The 24,221-nt window shown below is 46.6% G+C and overlaps 2 protein-coding genes across 2 annotated transcripts; both read left to right on the plus strand.

Annotated features, from left to right (window-relative positions):
• The first annotated feature begins 1,812 nt into the window (after positions 1–1,812).
• On the plus strand, positions 1,813–4,230 carry LOC125527213 (E3 ubiquitin-protein ligase RNF185-like). The gene is made up of 2 exons (XM_048691753.1): positions 1,813–2,070; positions 3,141–4,230. Exon 2 carries the CDS (start codon positions 3,165–3,167, stop codon positions 3,876–3,878), a length of 714 nt encoding a protein of 237 aa, XP_048547710.1. The 5' UTR covers positions 1,813–2,070; positions 3,141–3,164; the 3' UTR covers positions 3,879–4,230.
• Positions 4,231–17,101: 12,871 nt separating this feature from the next.
• LOC125527216 (probable galacturonosyltransferase-like 1) lies at positions 17,102–18,394 on the plus strand. Its single transcript, XM_048691757.1, has one exon. It carries the CDS (start codon positions 17,133–17,135, stop codon positions 18,201–18,203), a length of 1,071 nt encoding a protein of 356 aa, XP_048547714.1. The 5' UTR covers positions 17,102–17,132; the 3' UTR covers positions 18,204–18,394.
• The last annotated feature ends 5,827 nt before the right edge of the window (positions 18,395–24,221 follow it).

Below are 24,221 nucleotides of genomic sequence, written 5' to 3' on the forward strand. Positions count from 1 at the left end.
GTCGTGCTGACGGAACTCTTCCCCGACACTTTGCTGGATCGGAGTCCGGGGATCGTCATCGAGCTGAACGTGTGCTAGAACTTGGAGGTGCCGTAGTTTCGGTGCTTGATCGGTCGGATCGTGAAGACGTACGACTACATCAACCAAACGCTTCCGTTGTCGATCTACTAGGTATGTAGATCACACTCCCCCCCCTCGTTGCTATGCATCACATGATCTTGCGTGTGCGTAGAAATTTTTTTGAAATTACTACGTTCCCCAACACCGAGGCGTGCGGGGGTGGCCGACGGTGGCAGGAGGAGGCTAGGGCGCCGACGGCGGCAGGGGGAACCCTAGCGGGAGGGAGCGACAGGTTTGGTCCTGACTGTAGAACTATTGCAATGGGTGTCCCTTTACATTGTAGCTTGTAGCTTCCCGGCCTTTCCTTGCATATGTTAGAGGAGCTGGTTTCTATCTCGACAGGCTTGCACCTGGGATGTAGCTGTGATGGGTGTTGTCCAACGATGGCTCTTGGAACCTTGTGCCATCATGACAAACCATATCCCGCCAAAACACCAGTTCATTGTGGGAATTTACTTCTTTTCAACTGACAGATTTTCGATGATATTGACCGTCTTGTATGCAGGATACATGTCCCATGGAACCCACACACCACTTCCACCCTCTACCGAAGCCTATGGTTCACTCTGTTGTCTTTCTATATCGATCCAATCCTCTCAATGCTCTCCTCTCCCCACCGCCCTCATCCTTTCTCCTTCTCTACCACCACACACAAGGCCTTGCACCACCACTGTCGTCGCTCTTGGACCACCACGCGTGTAGGTCACCCGTGCTGCTAGTGCCGCTATTGCAATCCATGGTTGGGGGGGGCACCGCGGTTACCCGAAGCCATGAAGATGATAGCCAAAACTATTGGCTACTTTAGTCACATGATCGCGATGTTATAAATCCCAACACGCGCTGCTGCAAGGGGAGGGAGACGGCCACCCGGTGCTTCTGGGGGCCAAAGCCGCGCCACGAGTTGTTGTAGAGGGGGGAGGCATCGGCACTTCAGAAGCAGTCGACGCTGCTACAAGGCCCGCTGCTAATGTTGTAAGACGATGCCGCTTACCATAGCTGCAAGGGGCGACATAGCACTTCGAGGCAGATGTTGCAAGGCCCGTAGTTGCTACGAACCAGAGCCCGCAATGAGTGTTGTCGTACTTCGAGCCAGATGATGCAAGGCTCGTCATTATTGTGGACCAGAGATGCGAGGGACGCCGCCTTGCTCCAAGCCATATGTTGCAAGGCCCATCGTTGTCGCAATCTAGAGCTACGAGGGGTACCGTTGTGCTGCCCGTCGGATTGGTGACGAGGGAAACCACATTTCCAATGACATGGAGATGCTGCAAGGGGTTGTCGATGCAACAAGGTAACTCGCGCATGTTGCGAGGGCGCTCGCCGGGAGTGTTTGGATGCTGCTTTGGCCGCCGAAGTTGTTGTGAGGAGTGGCAGGCCTGCTTCGGGGTGCTGCAGGCCCGAGAACCTCTGTCGCAAGCCGGAGATCCTACCGCGGTGAGCAGAAGGGGAGTGTTGCTATAAGAATGGGTGGCGTTGCTGCAAAAGGGAGCATCCGCGGCAACACACGGGTGCCACTGTGTGATATATGGGAGGATCATGCGTTGACCCCTTTTTTTGTGAATGTTGTTGACCTAATTCGACGGTCAGGCGCCTCATGATGGGACGGCCGCGGAGGAAGAAGATCTTTCCTGGCCCCAAAACCGGGCCTTTATTGCGTGCCCTGCGCCTGCTGTTTCTAAGAAGTTTCCGTGTCATTTCACTAAAAAAGGCAAAGAAAAAGAAAAGAAAAGGGAAGTTTCCGCATTCTTTCACGGAAAACGCCTCCCGCCCCGGAATTCAGCGGGCCAAATCCGCGGACCCGCCGCGAAGGCGTCCAGATTCTGCTGGAATCTTCGAGGCGTGCCGCGCGCCCTCCCCGATTTTATAAGGGCCGTCGTGGTCCCGTCCCGGCCATCGCCGTCGATTCGCCTTGCAGGCAGGCCTCCGCTCGCCGCTCGCCGCTCCCCCGAGGTAAATGGCGCCTGCCCTCCCTCCCTCTCGCTCCGCGTGAAATTTCGTCGTGATTTAGGATTTACGAGCATCCTGTGGGGGCGGATGTGATTCGTTCGATGGGGTCTGGGCCGATTCATTCGGTATTCTGTCGGCGTCCCGGTGATCCGGGCGAGCCTTGAGTGGTAGGCTTCGGGGTGCTGATCTGCGCTCGGAATTGGATCCGTGGGCGCGGCTTGGTAATTTGGGGTAAATTGGGATTTTTCCTCCCGTTTGTTAAGAGATTGATTGAATTGATTCAGCAATTCAATATTCCTGAGTAGTTTATCAGAAATTAATCTTCTTCTAGAGCGTGAACTGTGAACTCAAATCGATCTGGTGTAGCCGTTTCTGGTTTCTAGAGGGTCTGATGAATATTCTTCGGTGGATAATCGACAATTTTTTTTGTTTGAGCAGGCTGAACCGTGTAGATTATTAGTGATCCTATTGCTGTCGGTACTCAGATTATTTTGTAAGTAAGTAGCAAAATCAACGTTTCTGGGAATCCCTGATCATCAGGTGCCTTGTTTAGCTGAATGCCCTGTGGATTAGGCTAAATACTGAAATGTTTATGATTAGAGATGTATTAGTATTTCTTATTCCGTATGTCCGGAATTACTTGACGCTCAAATGGATGTATCTAACACTAAAATACGTCTAGATACATCTGTTTGAGCGTCTACATCTAGTGCCTCAAGTAATTCCGGATGGAGGAAGTATTATACTACAACGCAGCTGTATTTTAGCACAGTTGTAACCATGAGCAATCTTTATAGGTGATCTTTTTGTTAGATTTCCGTTTCGAAAAAATATCTTGTTAGATTAAGTTGTTTTCTATATTTATTTATAGACATGGATGATGTATTTTCACATTGGCTCAAAATGATGACCCTTTTGGTTTTGGGAGGTTTCATAGTTCTGACTGAGGCTGGTGCAAAGAATAGGTTCTGTGTGTTGTGTAACTCTGCACTGTTTGTTATAACTTGTAGTGTTGAGGACTACATTCTCTTCTTTCTAGCAGTGTTGGTAATCGTTCTCACTTGAAATCGCAGGTTTCAACCCTTAAGAAGCTCAAGATGGCTGCCAATGTTGGGGAATCAGAGGCAGTTGGTGGCAGCAGCAGCGATGCAGCTGGAGGGAGCTTCGAGTGCAATATTTGCTTTGAGTTGCCGCAAGAGCCAATAGTAACTCTCTGTGGCCACCTATTCTGCTGGCCGTGCCTCTACAGATGGCTGCACATGCACGCCAACACACCAGAGTGCCCTGTGTGCAAGGCCATTGTTGAAGAAGACAAGCTTGTCCCCCTTTATGGCCGTGGCAAGGACCGCGTCGACCCAAGGTCAAAGAACACGCCTGGAGGCGACATTCCTCAGCGCCCAGCTGGCCAGAGGCCTGCTACAGCCCAACAGGCTGATCCGAACAACAATTTTGGCAACGCCCATGCAAATCCATGGTTCATGGGCATGGGGGGCGGGGGGGCGGGGGCGGGAGTTCCACTGGCGAATGGACGGTGGGGCAACTATGCGTTCTCGGCTGCGTTTGGGGGCCTGTTCCCTATGCTTAGCTTCCAAATGCATGGGTTCCCAGATCCAGCTGCATATGCTCAGCCTGCCGGGTTTCACTATGGGTTTGGTCACGGCCATGGGTTCCATGGCGGGCATATGGGGCACGCCCACGGCGTCCCCCGCCAAGGACCGCTAGGGCAGCAGCAGCAGCAGGCAGATGTCTACCTGAAGGCCCTTCTCATCATGGTTGGAGTTCTTGTGATCGCAAGCCTCCTCGCAGCTTAAAGTTGTTACTGCTATCATCAAAATTGTGGTGGTGTTTGGTAGGAGTTGCCAGAGCATACCTTTGGTGTAGGCTTATCTCTACCAAGTGGGAGACGAGTTAATTCTGTTCGTTCATGTTTGTATGAAGTGTCCATGGAGTTTCTGTATCTAGATTTGGATGGTGATACATCATCCTGTGTTTTGTAGTTTTGACTCCTTTGATTTGATAAACGTGGTGTACAATTGTTGGGAGGTCATCTCCCCGTGTCTGTAACCTGTATCAATCTAGATTGGACAGTGTAGATGAGTACATTTACATGTAATAATCCTCATGTTTGCACAAAGTGACAGTTCATGTACCTTTTGACAGCAAGTTCAAGGTGTTGCCATTCTTCGGAAAATATCGTTAAATTTGAATGTAGGATCTATGTCTATGCTTGTTTGTGAAGGTTGCAGATGGGATATTTCATCTTTGTTGGCTATCTCAGAAACTCTCACCACTTGACTGAATCTTCTACTGTAACGGCGAACCTGCTCCACACACAAGCAGAATCCCCTGTGGCATGTGCAACGAGACCTGTGAATTTGTCTGCACCCAGGCTATTCTGCTGAATCACCAGCAGCCTCTTGTGCCGACCACGCAGATGAACTGAACGAAGACAAAGCAAAACAAGCCTGAAACCCAGATTCCCTGAACAGTCATGGCACATTCTGTGTGATTCCCCATGTTCACAGATCGCACTATTTTCCTTCAAGATTGCGTGGTTACACAAATCATCCACATGCGAACTAAGCCTAACTTAGATGGCCAAGTTCTTTTTGTGGAACTAGACTACCCAGATTCAAATTTTAGACCTACATTATGCAAGATCTGCCGGTACATTCTCTCGAAGGTGCTCATAGAAATAGAGTTTGCGTTCCTGTATTCATAGGGATGAGTGTGCGCGCGTGTTATGAGTGTCATTAACTCTGTACTGTGTTTAGAAGAAAGAAAAAAAAACATCAATATACTTGGCTAGTTTAGTCGACGCGGGTATATCATCATCGAAATGTAGAGTCGTCGCCATGTATGATTGCACTGTTACGGCAACTTTGAATTTTCGATTATCTTTTACTTGTATTTTGGGCACCACCGATTCGCATCTATCCAAACCTTTTCCTTCATGGACGTAGCTGTCCGAACTTGGCTGTACATGGAACGCCGATTCGTATCTATCCAAACTTTTTCCTTCATGGACGTAGCTGTACATGGACCGCCGATGCAATGCTTTAGCTTGCTCATTTTTATTTTCGCAAAAAGAAAAGGCTTGCTCACTTTTACGTTGAAAAGCTCTCCATTTCCATGGATGGTTTGCACACAAAAACAATGAGAAAAGAGTGGTGACTGCTCCTTCCGTACCATAATATATATTGTTTTAGCAATTCAATTTGAGCTGCTAAAACGATATATATTAGAGCATCTACGGCCGCGATAGGCAAGTCCGGGACCTCAAACGCCCGCGGACACGCCCGATCGCGTCCGTTGGCACTGACCGGACACGTCTTATTTGTTGGCTTGTACACTCGCATCCCTCGTATCTGAAACCTCAAAACCATACAAAAGCATGCAACACTACGTAAAATGATCGTCACACGCAGTTCATCAGATCGCCATTTCATCGCCGGACAAAAAGGAGCATAGTTCATCGGAGCAATGCAAATCTATACTACAAACTAATTAAAACATAATTTAAATTTAAACACAAGGGCGAAGGGCGGAGGAAATCACCATTTCCTCGCCGGCCCCTTCCCCTTCCGGTCGTCGATGCGGCTATGCCCCTCCTTCGTGTAGGCGTTGGCGTGTGGTGGTCCGCCGCCGTCAGAGATAGAGGTGGAGCCGCTCGTCAAGTCGGAGTCCGAGCAGCAGCTTCGGCTCGACAGACTGCGGAGCAGGCGGTCTTGCTCCTTGGCATGGCAGGTCGCCTTCGCCGCAGTCTCCATGCTTTCTTCGAGAACTCGATGGCGAGTCAGAGTGCTTTGGCATTCTTGCGGCAGAGGCACCGCGCATCCGTCTCCGCCGTTGTGAGAGAGCGGCGCATCCTTCTTCGCCGCCGTGAGAGAGCGGTGGACCGTCTCCGCCGTTGTGAGAGAGCGGTGGAGGACCGACACGAGGAGCGCATCATCGGGATCAACCAGCGCGGTCGCGCGTGACTGCCGTGCGGTCAGTGCCTCCCCCGTCGCCTCCCTCTCCCTTGCCTGTTGCCGCTCGTGCCTCGGACTTGGGCGTCCTCGTGTGCGTTGGCGCCTGCGCGGGCACAAGGACCCAACGGTGGTCGAGCACCACTTCCAGAACAAAGGGAGGTTGTCGGCGTACTTAAACGACGGGAGCGGAGCGGCTAGAGCTGCGCGCCGAGCGGGACAGACCGGCGATGTCGCCGGCGCTCGTCGACGGGCGCCGAGGAAGAAGATCTGCCGCTGCCGCCTTGGTCAAGCAGTGAATGCCTCAAGGCGATGCGGAGGGCGACCTCCTCCACATCCATGGTCGAGGCGTCGGGTTCTCCGTCAGAGCCGTCGCTGCTTCCTCCGTCGGCCATCGGATCGAAGGGGAGGGGATTGGAAGTGGAGTGAACGGGCACGGGAGTGAAGTGGGGTTCGGTTTGACCAATGTCTAGGGTTTTCTGGATGGGGATATTTGTAGGGTTCGGATGGGCCAGGCTGGGCCAAGCCGACGTGGAGGACGTGATCTGCCTTATATTTAGACTAAATATGAGGAGTGTCGGTCAGTGCGGATGTTTAAGACCCGTTTAAGAAGTCCGTCTGGTTCTGTTTTTTATGACTGATAAGTGATCGGGCGGTTTGTTCGGGCGTTTGAGGCGAGTTTGAGAGCTCCGGCTGCTCTTATGAAACATAGGGAGCACTACTCAATACTGCCATGCATGCTGCGCGCGGGCGCGGCGAGGGGAAGCTTCACGGAAGATGATGCAAGTTGCCGGCACTATACGGGCAAGGATGATCGACTGAGTCGTGCCGGGGAGTGGGTTGGGTAAGCCGATCTACGATGAGTGGAATGGCCACTGCCTAGCGACGGACCCTGTAGACTAGCGACCGGAGCACTGCACCAACTAGTAAAAGGTATACATGCCGCTTGTCAAAACACTTGCACTTTTGTCCATCACAAGACGTAGCCTCCAAAAGGCGATGCATAGCGAAAACCGAATAGCAAGCGACATAATGCAACGTTGCCAATGCCAATGCCATGCATCATTTGTACCACTCGCGCCTATCCGTTATACATTCTCATACTTCTCATCTGCCGGATAATTAATATGGAGATGATCAGTGTAAATGCAATGTTGCCAATGCAATGCATCATCTGTACCACGCTGCATATTTCGAATTTACCCTAGATGTTGTCCGTGTGCTGCTCCTGGATCGATCAGTGTGTGCGTAACTAACCATCATGAGCTATGGTACGTAGACCTGGAAATATATTCCGGCCGTTCGCCCCATCATGAGCGCGCAGTCGAGTTGCTCGAGTACGTGTACGCGCCGCCGGGATATTTTACCCGAGATTCTGTGAGGGACGCACAACAAAGACTCCGCTGGGTTTCCTTCCCGCGCTTTTCCACGACTGTTCTAGCGCTTTCGAGGGGCCGGGGGACATGGTAAGCCGTTTGAATGGACGGACGTGGTCTCGATCAAAAGGTAAAAAAAGGAGAGACAAAATATGGACTCGCGTGCGGGCAGCTGTACGTGCCTAACAGTGGCCTAAAAGTTGACCAGCGGTTTACCCGTTTGACATGCTCGCGGAAGTCACCTTGGACTTGCGGCGTGTTGCCTTTTGCGAGACATGAGTGCGTGTATGGTAGAAACTCTCTCTCTTTTTTTAATCCCATGGTGAAGCTCGGCTTATTGTCGGTGAGCACATTGGCTTTGGTTTCACTCAAGTTCATCTTGAACAGAACAATAGGATTGCGATAAGAACTTCTTCATACTAGTTAAGAAAACAAAACTTCTTCATATTCCCTCTGTCTCGGTTCATTAGTCTCCCTCGTATTTTGTGTCAATTTTTGGCTGTAAATTTAACCAATAAAATATATGTTTCATTTATTAGAAATAATTCCATTCAAAACTTCTCTTGGATAGGAATCCAACTAGTATATAAAGTTTGTGGTGCGTAACTTATATTTTGTTAACTCAAAATTTCACAAAAAATACAAGGGGCGTTATAAATCCGGGCGGAACAAGTAATAACTGGAACACCTTCACTTAGAAAAGTCAATGTCAAATCTATGGTGCAACTCGACAACCGCGCTGAGCAAATGACTGGCCCCTACGTTCCAGTAAGGCCTTACGAGAGTCCAATTGAGGAGAGCATTTGCAGTCAGCAATGGCACGAAGACTTGAATTATTTTTGGCAATAAATTTAGATCAACTCGACTACTTACAATATGTCCGTGACAGGGCTTTTGGGGGGCAAACCCACAAAGTAAGCCTCAAGTCCTTGTCAAAATGTGTGGCTTATGCCGAGATGTATGGAATTCTCACATTTTTTTGCATGATAATACGTGTCTCATTTATAAAATAAAGGTCTGATTATAAGGCACGTAAGCACCAACATTACAAGACTAAAAAGATAGGATAATTCTATGCAAAATACCAGCGCATGTTCCTCTCCTCCGATACCACCGAAGCGGCCACCAAAGAGAAAGAAAATATATCACCTCCTCACCCGAGCTCGACGCGGCTCCATGGCTGATCAGCAGCTTTACGGACCTCAAAAGTAGTTTGCCAGAAGCAAAACCATTGTCGTTAAAAGAATCAGACCGGGGCAACATGTCCCCGGACACGCCATCGAACTCTAGATCTGACACCCCCGCACGACAACGACGTCGAAGGAGGAAACCAGAACTGTCAGCCACCAACCACAAACCCAGCACGGGATGCACCATCTTCTAGCTATCACTTGCGCAGACAACCGTCTGCGCGTACTTCTGGACGATAAAACCTTCCTGCTCCACCATGACGTCGGAGACAACGCCACAGCAACGGGGACAGAGCAGAAGGAGAGACACACCTGATGGAGTCGCCGCCGCCGCCTCGCCGACACCATCCATGAACCCTAACACAGCCGATCTGAAGGATCGGCAAACACACGATGCCATCAACTCCGAGACGCCGCCATGAAGGACACCGCCGGTGTGGGAGTGAAGCTGAGGCAGATTTATTCGTCCGGGCGCTGCTCCCACCACCCCAACGGCGCACCACGACCTACAAATCCAAAACCTAACTACAGAGCAGAGGAACAGGGCCCCCCTCCCTCCTGCCGCCGGAGCAGCCGGAGGGAGAGGGGGCCAACGCCCTGGCCGACTGAGATCGAAGAAAGAAAATCGCCTCCCTAGTCGCCAGGCGTGGCGGCGGCTAGGGTAGGGAAATCGTAGCCTGTCCTCCACTCGGAAAGAAGAAAAGGCACGTATATGTGTACTAGCTTATGGAATTCTCACATGCTTATAACAAAATGAGAGATTTTTGTAATTATTACTCATCCATACGACTACCCATTTTATCCGGATTTAGTTCTTATTACGGCGTGTGGAGGGCCATCTCCAACAATGAAAAAACATGGATCTTAAGCCAAAAAAAGTAACTTAAGACCCACCCTGAACTTTGTGAGAAGGGGTAGCTGTAAAATCTTAAGACTGGGTCATAGTGCTAAAACAAAGCCATAATGAATAAAAATGATTTGAGGGGTCAAAACTACTACTGCCCTAAGGCCCATGGCGGTATTAAGCATTGGATGAATTCTGGTTTGCTATAGCATATTGAGTGAGACCCAGCTTATAACCGATGTGATGCCCATGCTTTGTACTTTATTCATCTGATTTGGTTTATGACCTGGTACAAGAATATGTGATGTATAAGTTATACCATTTGCTGCATATTGCTGTAGCATGAAGACATTATGCTTTACAATAATACACTTTTCGTTCTACAAAAGCAATAATAGATTTCATCAAAGTATGTTGCATGCATCAGTCGTTGAAAAGGTCGGACTGTCCTTCCTTTTCAAAATAAAAACAAAGAAGCTAGAGGTGGTTTATAGAGGCCGTTGACATTAGTTGCTGCAAATGTCGAGGTGTCCTTTCTTTTTAAAATAAAACCAAAGGAGTCAGACGTGTATGGTAGAGTTGCCATTGATAAGTCATCATCATTTGTAAAACAAAACAAAATAAATCAAGTACTATAGTACATCTCGATTGATTATAAACATTTCTATTTTTTTGCCCGTTCGGAATAAGGAGTGGTTTCCAAATTAATGTGTTCTTTCATTGAGGGTACACCTTTTTTTTGACACCCGAGATACTACTTTGCATGTCATGGCCAAAAGTTTTGATTTGCTCATGGTTGCGTCATAGCATGAAAACATAGTTTTTTCCTTTCTCACTCGGGTTTAACAATAGTATTAATCCTTTTGACGTGTGGCTCTCTTACGAAACATCTAACAAGGTTCCATTATTCAAACCGTCCTTCCCCATGACGTCCCTTTACTACCCCTGACCACCATCCCCCAGATTCACCGTTTATACTTCGGTTTTCATGAAAAAAATTCAACCATGCAAGGCAGATGCCATCTTCGTGCTTTCATGGTGTGTTTTATTCGGAGAATTTTGGTCGTCACGAGTTTAAACCAATGGTACCATTTGATTTTCTCTACCACGCCATAATTAATAAGATGATCTAATGAATGTCCGGTGTTGTCTCGTCGTACTTGCGTCGGCACGGAAGTATCTCCCCGTAAGTTTTCAAATTTTATTCTTTCGATGCTGGTCTTCAGTGGATCTGTTTGGATCCGGTCTTTGTTTGAGTGTTTACAAGTTTGAACCTTCCAATCTATGACTTTCTTCATCGAATATTGTTGTTGCTCTGGTGCGTTGGTCCTATGGGGTCTTAGACCGACGAATTTTCTATTGTCTACTACAACAAGGTTTGCTCAGCTCTGGCGAGGGAGGGGGCAATGACGGCGGTGCGCATTCGGCTCAATCCAGTGCTTGTAGTCATCGCTAGGTGGTCCACGGATCTGGTTGTAATTTTTATTACCTCTGATGTTTTTTTTGCAAGTAATCTCTGATGTTTTTTGTACTGTCATGATTGAGAATGAATAAATCAGAAGTTTTTTGCAAACAAAGAAACTGAGAATGTATCCGAGATATTATCCGTGTGCTGCTCCTGGATCGATCAGTGTATGCGTAACTAACTATCTACTGGGTACTTCATAGTTCGTAGTCGCACGCTATGGTAAGGTAGGCCTCGAAATATATTCTGGCCGTTCGCGCCACATCATCAGGTTGGTTGTAATGCTAGTATCATAATTAATATCATTCATGCCAACTAGACAATTTTGATGAAGTGTCATAGCATTAAATGAAAAAGAGAAGATGGAATATCATATCACGATATTATATCATAATAAATATTATGCTATTTTATATCATGCATGACAATAAATAAAGCATCATATGATATTAATATATAATACAATGCATTAAGGAGGTAGTATCATACTCCCCATTATAACTAGCGTGAGAGAGCGAGCCGCAAGTCGGCGTACGTGTACGCGCCGAGATATTTTACCAGAGATTCTGTGAGGGACGCACACTCCGATTTGAATGGATCGACGTGGTCTCTATTAAAAGGTAAAAAACAGAGATGAGATGTGGACTCCAGGTGTACGTGCCTAACAGTCGCCTAAAAGTTGACCAACCATTTACCCGTCTGACCTGCTCGCCGAAGTCACCTTAGACTTGTTGGCGTGTTGCCTTTTGTGAGACAAATGGGTACGTGTATGGTAGAAACTCTTTTTTATTAAATCCATGGACCATCGGCACATTGGCTTTGGTTTCACCTAATAAGTTCACCTTGGACAGAATAAAAGGATTGCAGTAAGAATTTATGAATAACGGGCATCTTTACTAGAGAACTCAATGTCAAATCGTGATGCAACTCGACAACTCTGTGTATTTTTTTGAGAAAGCGCATTTTCATTCAATCTTTATGTCGAGCCGACACAACCGCACTCGGTGAACGGCTGGCCTCTAGGTTTTAGATAGGGCTCCTGAGAGTCAAGTGAAAGAGATCATCTGTTTCTTCGCAAAAAAAACAAAAGAGACCATCTGTTGTTAGTAGCGGCACCAGGACTTGACATAGTGTTCCCCTGTAAAAAAAAGACTTGACATGTGTTTTTGGAAATAAACTTCCATCAACTCGAGACAATATTTTTGCCAAAGGGATTTTCAGGACAAACAAACAAAGTAAGGCTCAGGTCTTTGTCAAATTGTGTGGCTAATGATAAGATATATGGAATTCTTACATGCTTATAGCGAAATGAGAGGTTTTTTTGTTATATTTATCATCCATACGGCTACCCACTTGATCCAGATTTGGTTCTTATTACTACATGGAAGGTCATCTCCAATGTTGCAAAAACATGGGTCTTAAGCCAAAAAAACACTTAAAACATATTTCTCAAACATTGTCAGAAGGGGTCTTTGCAAAAAATAAAAATAAAAACTAACACCGAGTTATGTACCAAGCCATAAAGAATTAAAATGTATTTATCTCTTCTCTCGCGTGATTTGAGGGGTCAAAACTAGAAGAGGAAATGGTGACATGTGGGCTCCACCCTAAGGCTCCCAGTGGTATTAAGCATCGGAGGAATTCTAGTTTGCTATAGCATATTGAGTAAGACCTAGCTTATAACCTATTTAACAATTATATATTTGTGATGCCCATGCTTTGTACTTTATTCATCTGATTTGGATTATGACCTGGTAAAAGAACATGTGATGTATAATTTATACCATGATTTGCATATTGCTGTAGCATCAAGACATTATGATTTACAATAATACATTCTTCGTTCTACAAAAGCAATAATACATTGCATCAAAATGTGTTGCAGGCATCAGCCGTTAAAAAGGCCGGACTGCCCTTTCTTTTCAAAATAAAATCAAAGTAGAAGTGGTTTATAAAGGTGGTTGACATTAGTTGCTACAATGTCGAGGTGTCCTTTCATTTCCCTATCACTACTCTTATAAAAAGCATAGTTGGTGATGATGGTGTGCCTGCCATCCTGCAATATAGGCCGTTCGATCTATATCTAACGGATAGAAAGAAAACTATGACAATTTACCCGCACTCCTCTCCATATTTGCAGATAAGGTCTTCCCTCGTTCATCCCTTTCTCCCACAAGATCTTGATAGTCCGTGCAAAGCACGGGCATCTTCCTAGTTAAAATAAAACCAAAGGAGTCAGACGTGTATAGTTGGTCTAGTTGACATTCATAAGTCATCATTTGTAAAATAAAATAAAACAAGTACTTTAGTACATCTCGATTGATTATAAATATTTGCATTTTTTTTGCCCATCCGGAATAAGGAGTTGTTTCAAATTAATGTGTTACTTTTATTGTGGGTACACCTTATTTATGACGCTCGGGATATTTTTTTTGCATGTCGTGTCCAAATTTTTTGTTTGCCCATGTTTACGTCATAGCATGACACCGTATGGCTCTCGTACCAAACATCTAACAAGGTTCCATTGTTCAACCCATCCTTCCCCAATAACGTCCCTTTTCTACCCCTCGCCACCCTCCCCCGATTCACCGCTTATACTACGGTTGCCATGAAAAAAGTTTAAACCATGCAAGACAGACGCCATCTTCTTGCTTTCACGGTGCGTTTTATTTAGAGGACTTTGCTCGTCACGGGTTTCAACCAATGGTACCGGTTGATTTTCTGTACCGCGCCATAACTAATAAGATGATCTAATTAGCGGCCGGCGTTGTCTCGTCGTACTCGCGTCGGCGCGACAATATCTCCCCGTAAGTTTTCAAATTCGATTTTCTTCCGCGCCAATATATATAGACGATCTAATAGGACGACAGTTTGGGACACCTAGGTGTCCAGGCTCCTTGCCTTTGCACCATTCGATTGCATTAGATGTCAATCCATCACAGATTACTGATTTGGAAATAATTACATAGTTTGGAAACAGTTATAAAGATAATCATAAATGGATACCATTAAATATGGTCCAACACGCCATGCATATTAACACTTTTTTAGCAAGCAAAAAATACCCATGCATGGCATCGTTCCTTGTTGAGAGACATTAGTAATACAAATTGGAGACAGAAAATGCCATTGGGTATACGTACATTTTTTTCATATTTGTATGATCTGACGTATGTTGCATGGTTGGTTGGACACATAAAACATTTTTATTATTCCAAATTAAGATAGTATTAGATACCTATGGATGCCATATTTCACGTACCGAGGTATATACGGAACCAGATTTTTATAGTCTACAGGTTGATGGGATACCTACAATATTTCCATATCCTTTTTCACATAGGTATATACACGCGCATACATGTTAGGTATACTGTTTTATTTTTAAGTTTGCTGGGTATATACAAGGAGATTTGTGAGTATGTCGTAAAACATTATAGATACAAATGTTTGGACAATGTTTTGTATTATTTGATTGTAACTGATGTCTTAAAAAATCAGAGCATATATGCATACACTTTTCATTTCATTCGGTACATACATACCCTTGGGCATCTCAGTATCTAGGTATTGCGAAAATGTGAGAAACACAAAAACTCATATGTTAACAAAAATATATGGGTATATACATTGCGTCTTATTAGCATGTATTTGATACCTCGGGCATGTGTCAATGATTTGAAGTACGTACACCATTTAAGTACATACATATCAGATTACATACATACTCATGATATTTTCGAGGTATCTACATACTCATGATATCCCTGAATATATTCATTGTGTCTTGTTAGTAGGTATTTGAGATACCCGAGGTATATCCATAATTTTTATTTGGTATAATACAACGGGTATGTGTATACTCTTAGTTATATATAATACCACGGGTATACGTATATATTTCATTAAACAATACTTATGGTACGTTTATATTTTTATTAGATATAATAGCCCGCGTATGTGTATATTTTCATTAGGTATAATACATCAACATAATATTTGGAAATGGATTGTTGCTAGGAAATCAACATAATATATTTTTGGAAAGCAATTCTTGACAGCAGTGCATGCAATGAAAAATGGAAAGCTACTATTTCATTGATTGCACGCCATGTACTAATAAAAATGGCTTGCCATTAACGGCCTAGGTGCCCATGTACCTAGGTGCCCCAAACATTTTGCCTATATATATATATATATATATATATATATATATATATATATATATATATAGATCGCCATTCACCAAAACTAAAGTAAATGCTTAATATGCGTGCTTTTTCTCCTAATAAATCCTTGCGGGTTCGCTCCAGTGCTGCCGAAGAAAGAAATGCGCGCGCCGACACGCAGCATAAATCTTTCGACTGTAGCGCCTCAGGATCCAAGGCAGATTTCTCAAGATCGCCGTTCACCATGTCGCAGCTGAGCTGAGCTGGCTGGGCAGTGAGCACACGCTGCGTCTTGGGCAGAGCTCTCCACCGCCGCCGCGCCGGCGCCTTGGACACACGCGGACCTGGACATTGTGCGTACCAGAGGATTCGCTCGCGTAGACAGATCTGGCATCGGGCAGCATGCCACCACGTGCCACGTACTTGCGCGGGTCCCGCAGCCACAGGCCGGACGACGACGTGTCACCCAACGCTTGCTCTCTTGCATGCTTCTTTATTTTATTTTATTTTATTTTGAACACCTCTCTTGCATGGTTCTCACCGACACAGCATTGATGCAGGAGTGCAATCATTTCTACGCCGCGCCACACCGGCGGTATTACTACTATTTCATCGATTGCTGAATCCACTTTTACTTCAATTTTTTGGCTAGGAAAAGAGGAAGCGTCGTCATAATCAGGTGATCCATTTGGGCAGGGCATCTACAGCCAGAATTACTCCAGAAACTCGCGGACGCGACCGGGCGCGTCGACGAACAGTGACCGGTCACATCTTAAATTTGCTTCTTTGCATTCGAATCTAGGGATCGGATTTGCTAAGTCCGGTTGTAGATGGGTTTGCTTTTGTGCATTTGAGTCTTTCATATTTCATCCCCTAAATCCACACAAACTATGCAAGATAAACCTATATACTACGACACCCTAGCTATGATTCGTCGTCGAAAATGTCCATGACATCGGTGTCCGGCGCCGGGTGGACGGGCGCGTAGGAGGGCTCCGGCTCCTCCTATTCCTCCTCGACCTCATCCATCCATGCACGCGAGCACTCCTCCTCCTTCTCCTCTGCGTTGTACTCCGCCTCCATATCATGTCGACGACAGCATCTGCCTCCGCATCCGACTCCGAACGAAGTGAATCGAGGATGACTTGCTGCTCCGCCTGCAGATCTGCGTCCCCAACGTCCCCCACATCCTCCTCCAGATCCTCCTCCTCCTCCTCCTCCTCCTCCTCAACCTCCTCCTCCTCCTCCTTCAAGTCCTCCTCTGGATCCACTCCGGGCTTCACGCCTTGCTTGGAGCTGCTCAAGGAGTTGCAGTCAGCGCTCCGGCGTTAGATATGGGTAACTCCTTACCCGGCGGCGTGGATGCATCACTAGAAGACGAGTTTCGGGCCGCCGGGTTTTGAACTGTTTTCCTGTGAGACCCCGTCGTCTGTCCGGCGTGAATGACGCGTCCGAGCGCTCCATATCTGTTCATATTTGGGTTGGATATGAGGGATGCCGGTCAGCCGGATGTTTGAGTCCCGTTTAAAAAGCCCATCTGAATTGCATTTTTTTGGTCGGTCAGTGATCGGGTCGTCTGTCCGGGAGTTTGAGGCGGATTTGGGAAGCCTCTCTAAGAATGAAAATTATCGCCTCGCCCACCAACACAATTCACCATGTGGTAGGCCTTTGATATCCACGTACACTGAAAACGCATGATTTCAATAGCTCATTACAAGTAAAATGGAAGATGCACCACATTTGCAGTCATGTAGATGTAGTATATCCATTTTTCTGCCCAATGCCATCGTAGACCATAGTCGAACACGTAGACATGTATGTTTGACCTGCCGGCATTATTTTTCACCCAGTTTTCTTTACCAAGTTACGCGCGCGCGTGTTACACATTCAAACACGCTTTCCTCCGGTCCTACTACCCTCTCCAAGCCTTTGACCCAAATTTGACGCCTCCCCTTTTCCGCACGCGGCACGCGGCCACGCGCCCCGTATAAAAACACGGCCGGCCGCTCATGCTCACGCCCCGCACACAAACAACGCGCAACCGCACACACCAATGCTTAGCATGTCGCGCGCCCCGCTCCTCCTCGCCCTGCTCCTCCTCTGCGCCGCCGGCGCGGAGGCCGCGGCCGCGCCCCTGCCCAGGTTCAGGGAGGCGCCGCACTTCACCAACTCGGCCTCCGCGCGCTGCCCGGCGCCGCTCCCGCCCGCGTCCGGCAAGGACGGCGCGGCCTGCTCGCCGCGCGCGGCCGTGCACGTGGCGATGACGCTGGACGCGTCCTACCTGCGGGGCACCATGGCCGCGGTGCTCTCCGTCCTGCGCCACGCCTCCTGCCCGGAGTCCGTCTACTTCCACTTCCTCACCGCGGCCGGGTCACCCACCCGGACGGCGGAGCTGGTGGCCGCCGTGCGCGCGTCGTTCCCGTCGCTGGCGTTCCGGGCGTACCCGTTCGACGAGTCGCGGGTGGCGGGCCGCATCTCGGCGTCCGTCCGGGGCGCGCTCGACCGGCCGCTCAACTACGCGCGCTCCTACCTGGCCACTACGCTCCCCGCCTGCGTGCGCCGGGTCGTCTACCTCGACTCCGACGTCGTGCTCACCGACGACGTCGCCGCGCTCGCCGCCACGGCGCTCCCGGAGGGCGCGGCCGTGGCGGCGCCCGAGTACTGCGGGGCCAACTTCACCGCCTACTTCACGCCGGGGTTCTGGGCGAGCCCGGCGCTCGCCCGGACCTTCCGCGGGCGCCGCGCGTGCTACTTCAACACGGGCGTCATGGTGCTCGACCTGCCCCGGTGGCGGGCGGCCGGGTACACGGCGCAGATCGAGGGGTGGATGGAGCTGCAGCGGCGGGTGCGCATCTACGAGCTCGGCTCCCTGCCGCCCTTCCTCCTCGTGTTCGCCGGCCGCATCGCCGCCGTCGACCACCGCTGGAACCAGCACGGCCTCGGCGGCGACAACTACCAAGGCCTCTGCCGCGGCCTGCACGCCGGCCCCGTCTCCCTGCTGCACTGGAGCGGCAAGGGCAAGCCGTGGGACCGGCTCGACGCCGGCCGGCCCTGCCCGCTCGACGCCGTCTGGGCCAAGTACGACCTCCTTCGCCCGGACACCGGGATTGACGCCGTCTTGTGATGATGGAGTGCGCGCCATTCTCTTTTTTGATCGGTTTGGCTTAATTAGGAGATACTAGATGAGCAGCTCCTTCTTTTGTTGATTGATGTTGCAACTTTGATTAGAGTGTTTGTGCAAGCTGCAAGTGTACATAGTACTGTTTAGACGAACAATTAAACAGAAATGGATCACTAGTTAATTACTTTCTTTTATTTTGACAAGCAAGTACTCCGAAACAGTTGGACTGTGATCAAAATCACACAAAGACAACTCGAAACAAATCCAGTAGAGAGAAGTATAATCGGGTCGAAGACCGGAAATGCCCGGTCGGTCTCGGGTCATAGCGCACCTAAATTATTATTTATTTATTTTGCAAAAAAGGCAAGTGTTTTCTGAAACTTTTTGAAAACAAATGGAGTATAATTTAGTGTTATATCCGTATAAAATTTAAAAATTTCCACGAATGAACGACTTCAAGGTAAGAAAACAAAATATTAGTAAAATAAACATGAACAGTAACTTTCATATATATCTTTTCCTAATAATAAAGCACGGATTGACTCGATGGGTTCACCGTCACAATACGCTTATTCCCATAATTTTACGCTTTTAATTTGATTTTAAAACATATTCGAGGTGGTACTAAATTTTTGCTCTATCTATTTCGCTGGGCAAAAATATGATCGGCACCGTTGGGATTAGATCCCTGGTCTGCCATGTTGATCGCAGCACAGCAAACCACTCGGACTAGGCTCCTAAGTTTGCTTTTTTGGGCGTCTGAACCTTAAGAATAAAGGGCAGGCGTACTCGGGCCGAGATCAATGGCCACGGTCGTGATGGGCATGTACGAGTGCTGCGGCCCACTGTCGTGATGGGCGTGTTTTTCTTTCTTTCTCTGTGGTTTGTGTTAACGGTATAGTGTGATGTCATCTACTATATGCCGGGTGTACGAAGAAAATAAAATATTCAAAAAAATCAAGGCTTATTACGATAGTATAACTCAGCTAGCTACGGCCTCCCACATCGTTTTGACGCCCTTAACCATCCGATCAGGCTCATGAACGAACCAGATCGTTTTAGCATGCCGCACAACGCCGTTGCCCTCATGTGCTGCGCGATCTACATGAGCCGGCTGGGCCAACATCAAAAGGGCCGCTGCTCCTTAGAACGGTCTGCGGGCTTTCTGGTGAACCGGGCCAACGTGCTGTACACGGCCTGAACGGCCACGAGGCCCGCATTTAGCGTCACGCCTGCTGATCTTTTCTTCTGTTTTTGCTCGTTTTAATCGGTCTACTCGGTGCACCCGGCGGTGGCGACACAATGCAATAATGGGGAGACGCTTGGCCGTCCTCCAGTAACGTCCATGGTAGTGCGGATGCGTTACTATTCGTTTGCCTCCTCTACTCCGTCACCCGTACATATATATGTTGCCTGCATCGGATCCTTTGCTGCGTACAAGGGACCAGGCTGGAAGTTGTTTTTCATATTTGTTTACTTATCAGATAGTCTCACCTTGCTATTTTACATTAATTTTTACCAGTTTATATACAATTTTTAGGTTTTCAGGCATCAAGAAGCTGCATTGGAAATTAAGCAAAGAAATAAAGAAAGGAAATAGACATTCTTTGCATGAGAAATAAAGAAGAAAGATGGTAATTATGTGGAGCCGGCAAGAAAGGTAATATGTATTGAATAAGAAATAAAGAAGGAAGGAAAGAAGGAAATTGATGGTAATTATGTGGGCGCCATATTAATCCCAGGAGTAATTAGCAAGCCTAGCAAAAAAGGAAAAAAATTGCATGAGAAATAAAGAAGGAAGGAGAAAGAGAGAGGAAGGAAATGGGCGGTAATTATGTGGGCATCATGATATAAGGAAAGAAAGAGAAAGAAAAACTAATTAACAGGAGGTGCGGGAATCAATGGCAGGTTGGCATGCCATCTTATGAGTAAAAATGATGTGGCATTTTTTAATCCTCACTAAATTCATGTCATTTTTTCTTCCATTATGTTTTCCTTGCTATTATAATCTTTACTAAATTTGCGCCAAATTTGTAGCACATTGAACATTATGTTTGCACATACAATCCTCACTAAATTTATGTCAATTGTTTCAACCGTTCTAACCCACAGGCATATATAGTACTTTTAATATATATAAATGGAGGTATAATATTATTGATCCTCCCATTTCGTATGTCCATGGTGTTTCCTCATACGGACCTAGGCTATTCTACCAATCGTTTGTCTTGGGCCAGTTGGCCTCTGCCACGTTCGCCCGCGTAATGTTTCACCAGTAAAAAGAACCGGTGCCCTCCCAACATGTCCGTGCGACCTGGCCCAACAAATCAAACCCACCACCCCTTTTAGAAGATGAGGCAAAAAATAGTTGACCGTTACTGGAATCAAACTCACAACCTTCAGTGTTTTTGGCGTTGATCGTGTTACCCTAAAAAAAGTGTTGATCATTTTAAAATAAAAATGAATTTAGTTTTTGTTTGTGTCCTACACAGATTGGTACTAAACTATTATGATGTAAAATTCAGATAACATAAACACAAGGCACAAGTATTTGATTGCGCAGATGAGGGTCATGTGGCCGGGATCTCAAACGCGACTGTTCGCTAGTCTGTCCATGCAGGTGATGCAATTCCTTATTGGTTCCAAGCTTAGGTGGAATGTTCGCCGTGTAGTGGACATCGTTACCAACAATGATGACAAAAAAAAGAAGTGGTAACAAAGATGGGGCGCTAGGGGTGATAATTTATTTCTCCCGTTGCAACGCACGGGCACTTTTGCTAGTAATAATAAAGCACGGATTGAGTCTCCGGGTTCACCGTCACAATGCACTTTCTTCTCATGTCATAATACGCTTTTACGATTTGTATAGACAAAATCGTAATATATACGAGGTGGTACTAATTTGGGGTCTGACGTACGGCTAAAGAAAATAAACGCTTCCAGACTTCCGCTTGGGACACGTTCGCATCGCCCACCTAGGCCTGCTCCCGGTGCGCCCCACAACTGGCTGGGCCTCAGCACATGGATCGCCCTCGCTGTGGCGGATCGCCCATTTTTACTCCACGCCGCCCGTACCGGGCCTCATGTGCTGATGGTTTTTCCTTGCCGTCGTAGGATCATGGCAAAATATATATGATTCGGCTTAATAATAATACCACATCGCCACTTTACGCCTAATCTAACCGGTTCATATAGGCACATCTTGATTATTCAACAAGTGACCAGAAACAGAAATGAGAATAATCACAAGGGGAACAAGCGACCAGAAACAGAGGCGAGGATAATCACAAGGGGAAGGAAAAGCTCGATCAAGAGCGGATGACAACGCCACGAATCGGGATTCAAAATCAAAGATAAAAAATATCACAGGCCGGTGGAGGGTTGACGGCAGCCGGATCCAGACGGGTGGATCCCGTCCGGTTGAGGCAGATCCGGCGGCGGCTGGACTTGGTAGGAGGGCGGTGGATCCAGATACGACGGGCTAGACTTTGGTAGGGGCCCGGTCGAGGGCAGACGGATCCAGACCGGTGGAGCCAAAGCGGGAAAAGGGAAGGTAACGAGAAGAGGGGTGGTGAGGGGGTGTGGGAAACTGGGGATCGATCTTCCCTGCCTTCTAGGGTTAACGGGGGGTAGGTTGGGCCGATGGTGTTGGCTTGGTTTTTGACTCCCCTGTAATACGGCAAAATCAGAGAAATATGGTGTTGGGCTTTAAGTCATTTAATTTTTTTGTGTCATTTAATATGTCTTTTGCATTTTGAAAAATAATATGTAAAATTTTAAAATCATTCATGCATCTTAAAATATTTGTGTAGTCCTAAGAAAAGTGTTCATGTATTAAAATAATGTTTTCTAATCTAATAAATACTCACCCTTTTCTCAAAATGAAAAAACATGTAACTCCAAAAAGTGTTCATGTGCTTACAAATATATTCACAATTTAAAAAATATTCATGCTCTTTAAAAATTATGTGATATAAAAAGTGTTTGTGTGTTAAAAAGAATGTTGATGCAATTTGGAAAGAAAATATACAATTTTAAACAGAGAGGGTGTAAGAGGGATGGCGTATGAACTAGGCATAGGCCGTAGCTCGAGAAGGACAACCGTCATGCCCAGCTCGATGCTAATAGTTTTAAATCTAATAGAGATTCACTTGTGATGGTGTAGTTTAATGACATGTATGAGTGCGGTGGCCGAAATCATCACCTTCTATTGACCATGACATGGTCGGTAAAGGTTGGAAGAGGGATAAGCGAAAACACGGATGAACCCTGTGTTTAAATAAATAACATGGAGCTGCAAAGGGGTCTTGAGTCGTGTTTATCGTGCTAGCAGTGTGATTTTTACTCCCGTTGCAACGCACGGACATGTTTGCTAGTATATATATATATTGTTGCATTTGTTTTCTTTCGCCCTGAATATCATGGAAGTCATCCCGTCACGGAACTTTTTACACAAGTGTAACCCTAGATCATGTTTAGTTTCAAAAAGTTTAAAGAATTTTTTTTATTTTTTGTTCTTTTTTTTCAATTTAGATGCATTGGCACCCGAGACCCAATGATCCGAGCAAGGTCAAAGACTAGTTCAAGAAAAGCCCCTTCTCCTCCTGTCGGCGCCGCCACCGGTCCGCCCCATCTCCGATGGCCTCTGAGCCATGGAGGTGCGGAGGAACTCGCCCGCCAGAGTGGGGGGGAACTCGTTCTCGTTCTTGTTAGGTTCAGCGTCTTGACTGGGGTTGTGTGGCGGTAGTGATGTCCCTTAATAGGAATAATGTCTCTCACGTTCTATCCCTGTCCTTATGGTGCACGGAAAATTCCATAGTGAAAGACTAGTTAGAAAATTCCATAACTGTATTGGTTTCTTTCTTTGTTGTTCATTAAATTAGCGTTGGTGTTTCTCTATAGTGGATGACTCATATTTTTTCCCTTCACCAAACTATATCTAAAAAAGGTTGCTCAATCTGATCCGGATACTGTATCTGTATGCAACTTGCCCACTCACCTGATTGTTGGTCGCTACGCGTAATACAAAATAGTGTAGTGTTGGTAAGAATCCTACGACGAGCGGGCCGTGTCGGGTGACATTCGGCCTGCACTTTTTACTTTTGGTAGCTGCGTAGCGCCACCTTTTCCAATTACAGTGTCAACTCCACTTACGCATTTCTCCTCATCTTTTCCCATTTGCCAGACTTGGACGAACACCATCTATGTACCAGCTCTAAGTCACGCATGACCATCGACCAAGAGTATATATGGATAGTACAGAGATGGTCATACGTGCCAAACATTTGGATAGCAATCTGCTCCCTCCGTTTTTAATTATAACCCTCTTAAAGATTTTAATATGTATTACGTAGAGATGTATATAGACATATTTTACAGTGTAGATTCACTCATTTTGCTTCGTATGTAGTCTGTATTGAAATATCTAAAAAAGCTTATATTTAGGAACGGAGAAAGTACTTCCCTAAAAAAAAAGGAACGGAGAAAGTACATCCGTCGCGAACTGAAGAATCTCAAGGGTTGTCTCAAATCAACTGGAATGTTTTTTTGCGAGAAAACTTTCAATCTATTCATCAACTGTCGAGATACTATAAAGAACATTAGAAGTAAGAATTACATCAAGGTTCGTAGATGACCTAGCCATTGGCGGAGCTTGAAGCTTAACTATGGGCAGGCTGCGTGGGCCAAAATGAAAGAAATAGCCTGTGATGGTGTTCTAAGGCCCAACAGTACAAAAAGTTGTGTACAAATTTTAAAATATTGGGTGGGCCATGGCCCATCCGGCCTTGTTGCAGCTCTGCCATTGCACCTAGCGACGACTACAAGCATTGGAGCGTGCTGAAGGCGCGCCACCGTCATTACCCTCCCTCATCGACCGGAAAGTTACTTGCAATACTTCTATTTTAGAGAAAAAAAATCATCTAGATCAACATTAGACGAGTTAGTATGAGAAATTTCCTTAGATTGCTATCATACAAGGACTTCAATTTTTCTGAAATAAATAAGAAACCGAACACCTTT

Source organism: Triticum urartu, unplaced genomic scaffold, assembly GCF_003073215.2.
Source record: "Triticum urartu cultivar G1812 unplaced genomic scaffold, Tu2.1 TuUngrouped_contig_327, whole genome shotgun sequence".
Taxonomy (NCBI): domain Eukaryota; kingdom Viridiplantae; phylum Streptophyta; class Magnoliopsida; order Poales; family Poaceae; genus Triticum; species Triticum urartu.

Excerpts from the sequence above, each read along its gene's own strand:
- LOC125527213 (XM_048691753.1), top strand. The coding sequence starts at position 3,165 with ATGGCTGCCAATGTTGGGGAATCAGAGGCAGTTGGTGGCAGCAGCAGC.
- LOC125527216 (XM_048691757.1), top strand. The coding sequence starts at position 17,133 with ATGCTTAGCATGTCGCGCGCCCCGCTCCTCCTCGCCCTGCTCCTCCTC.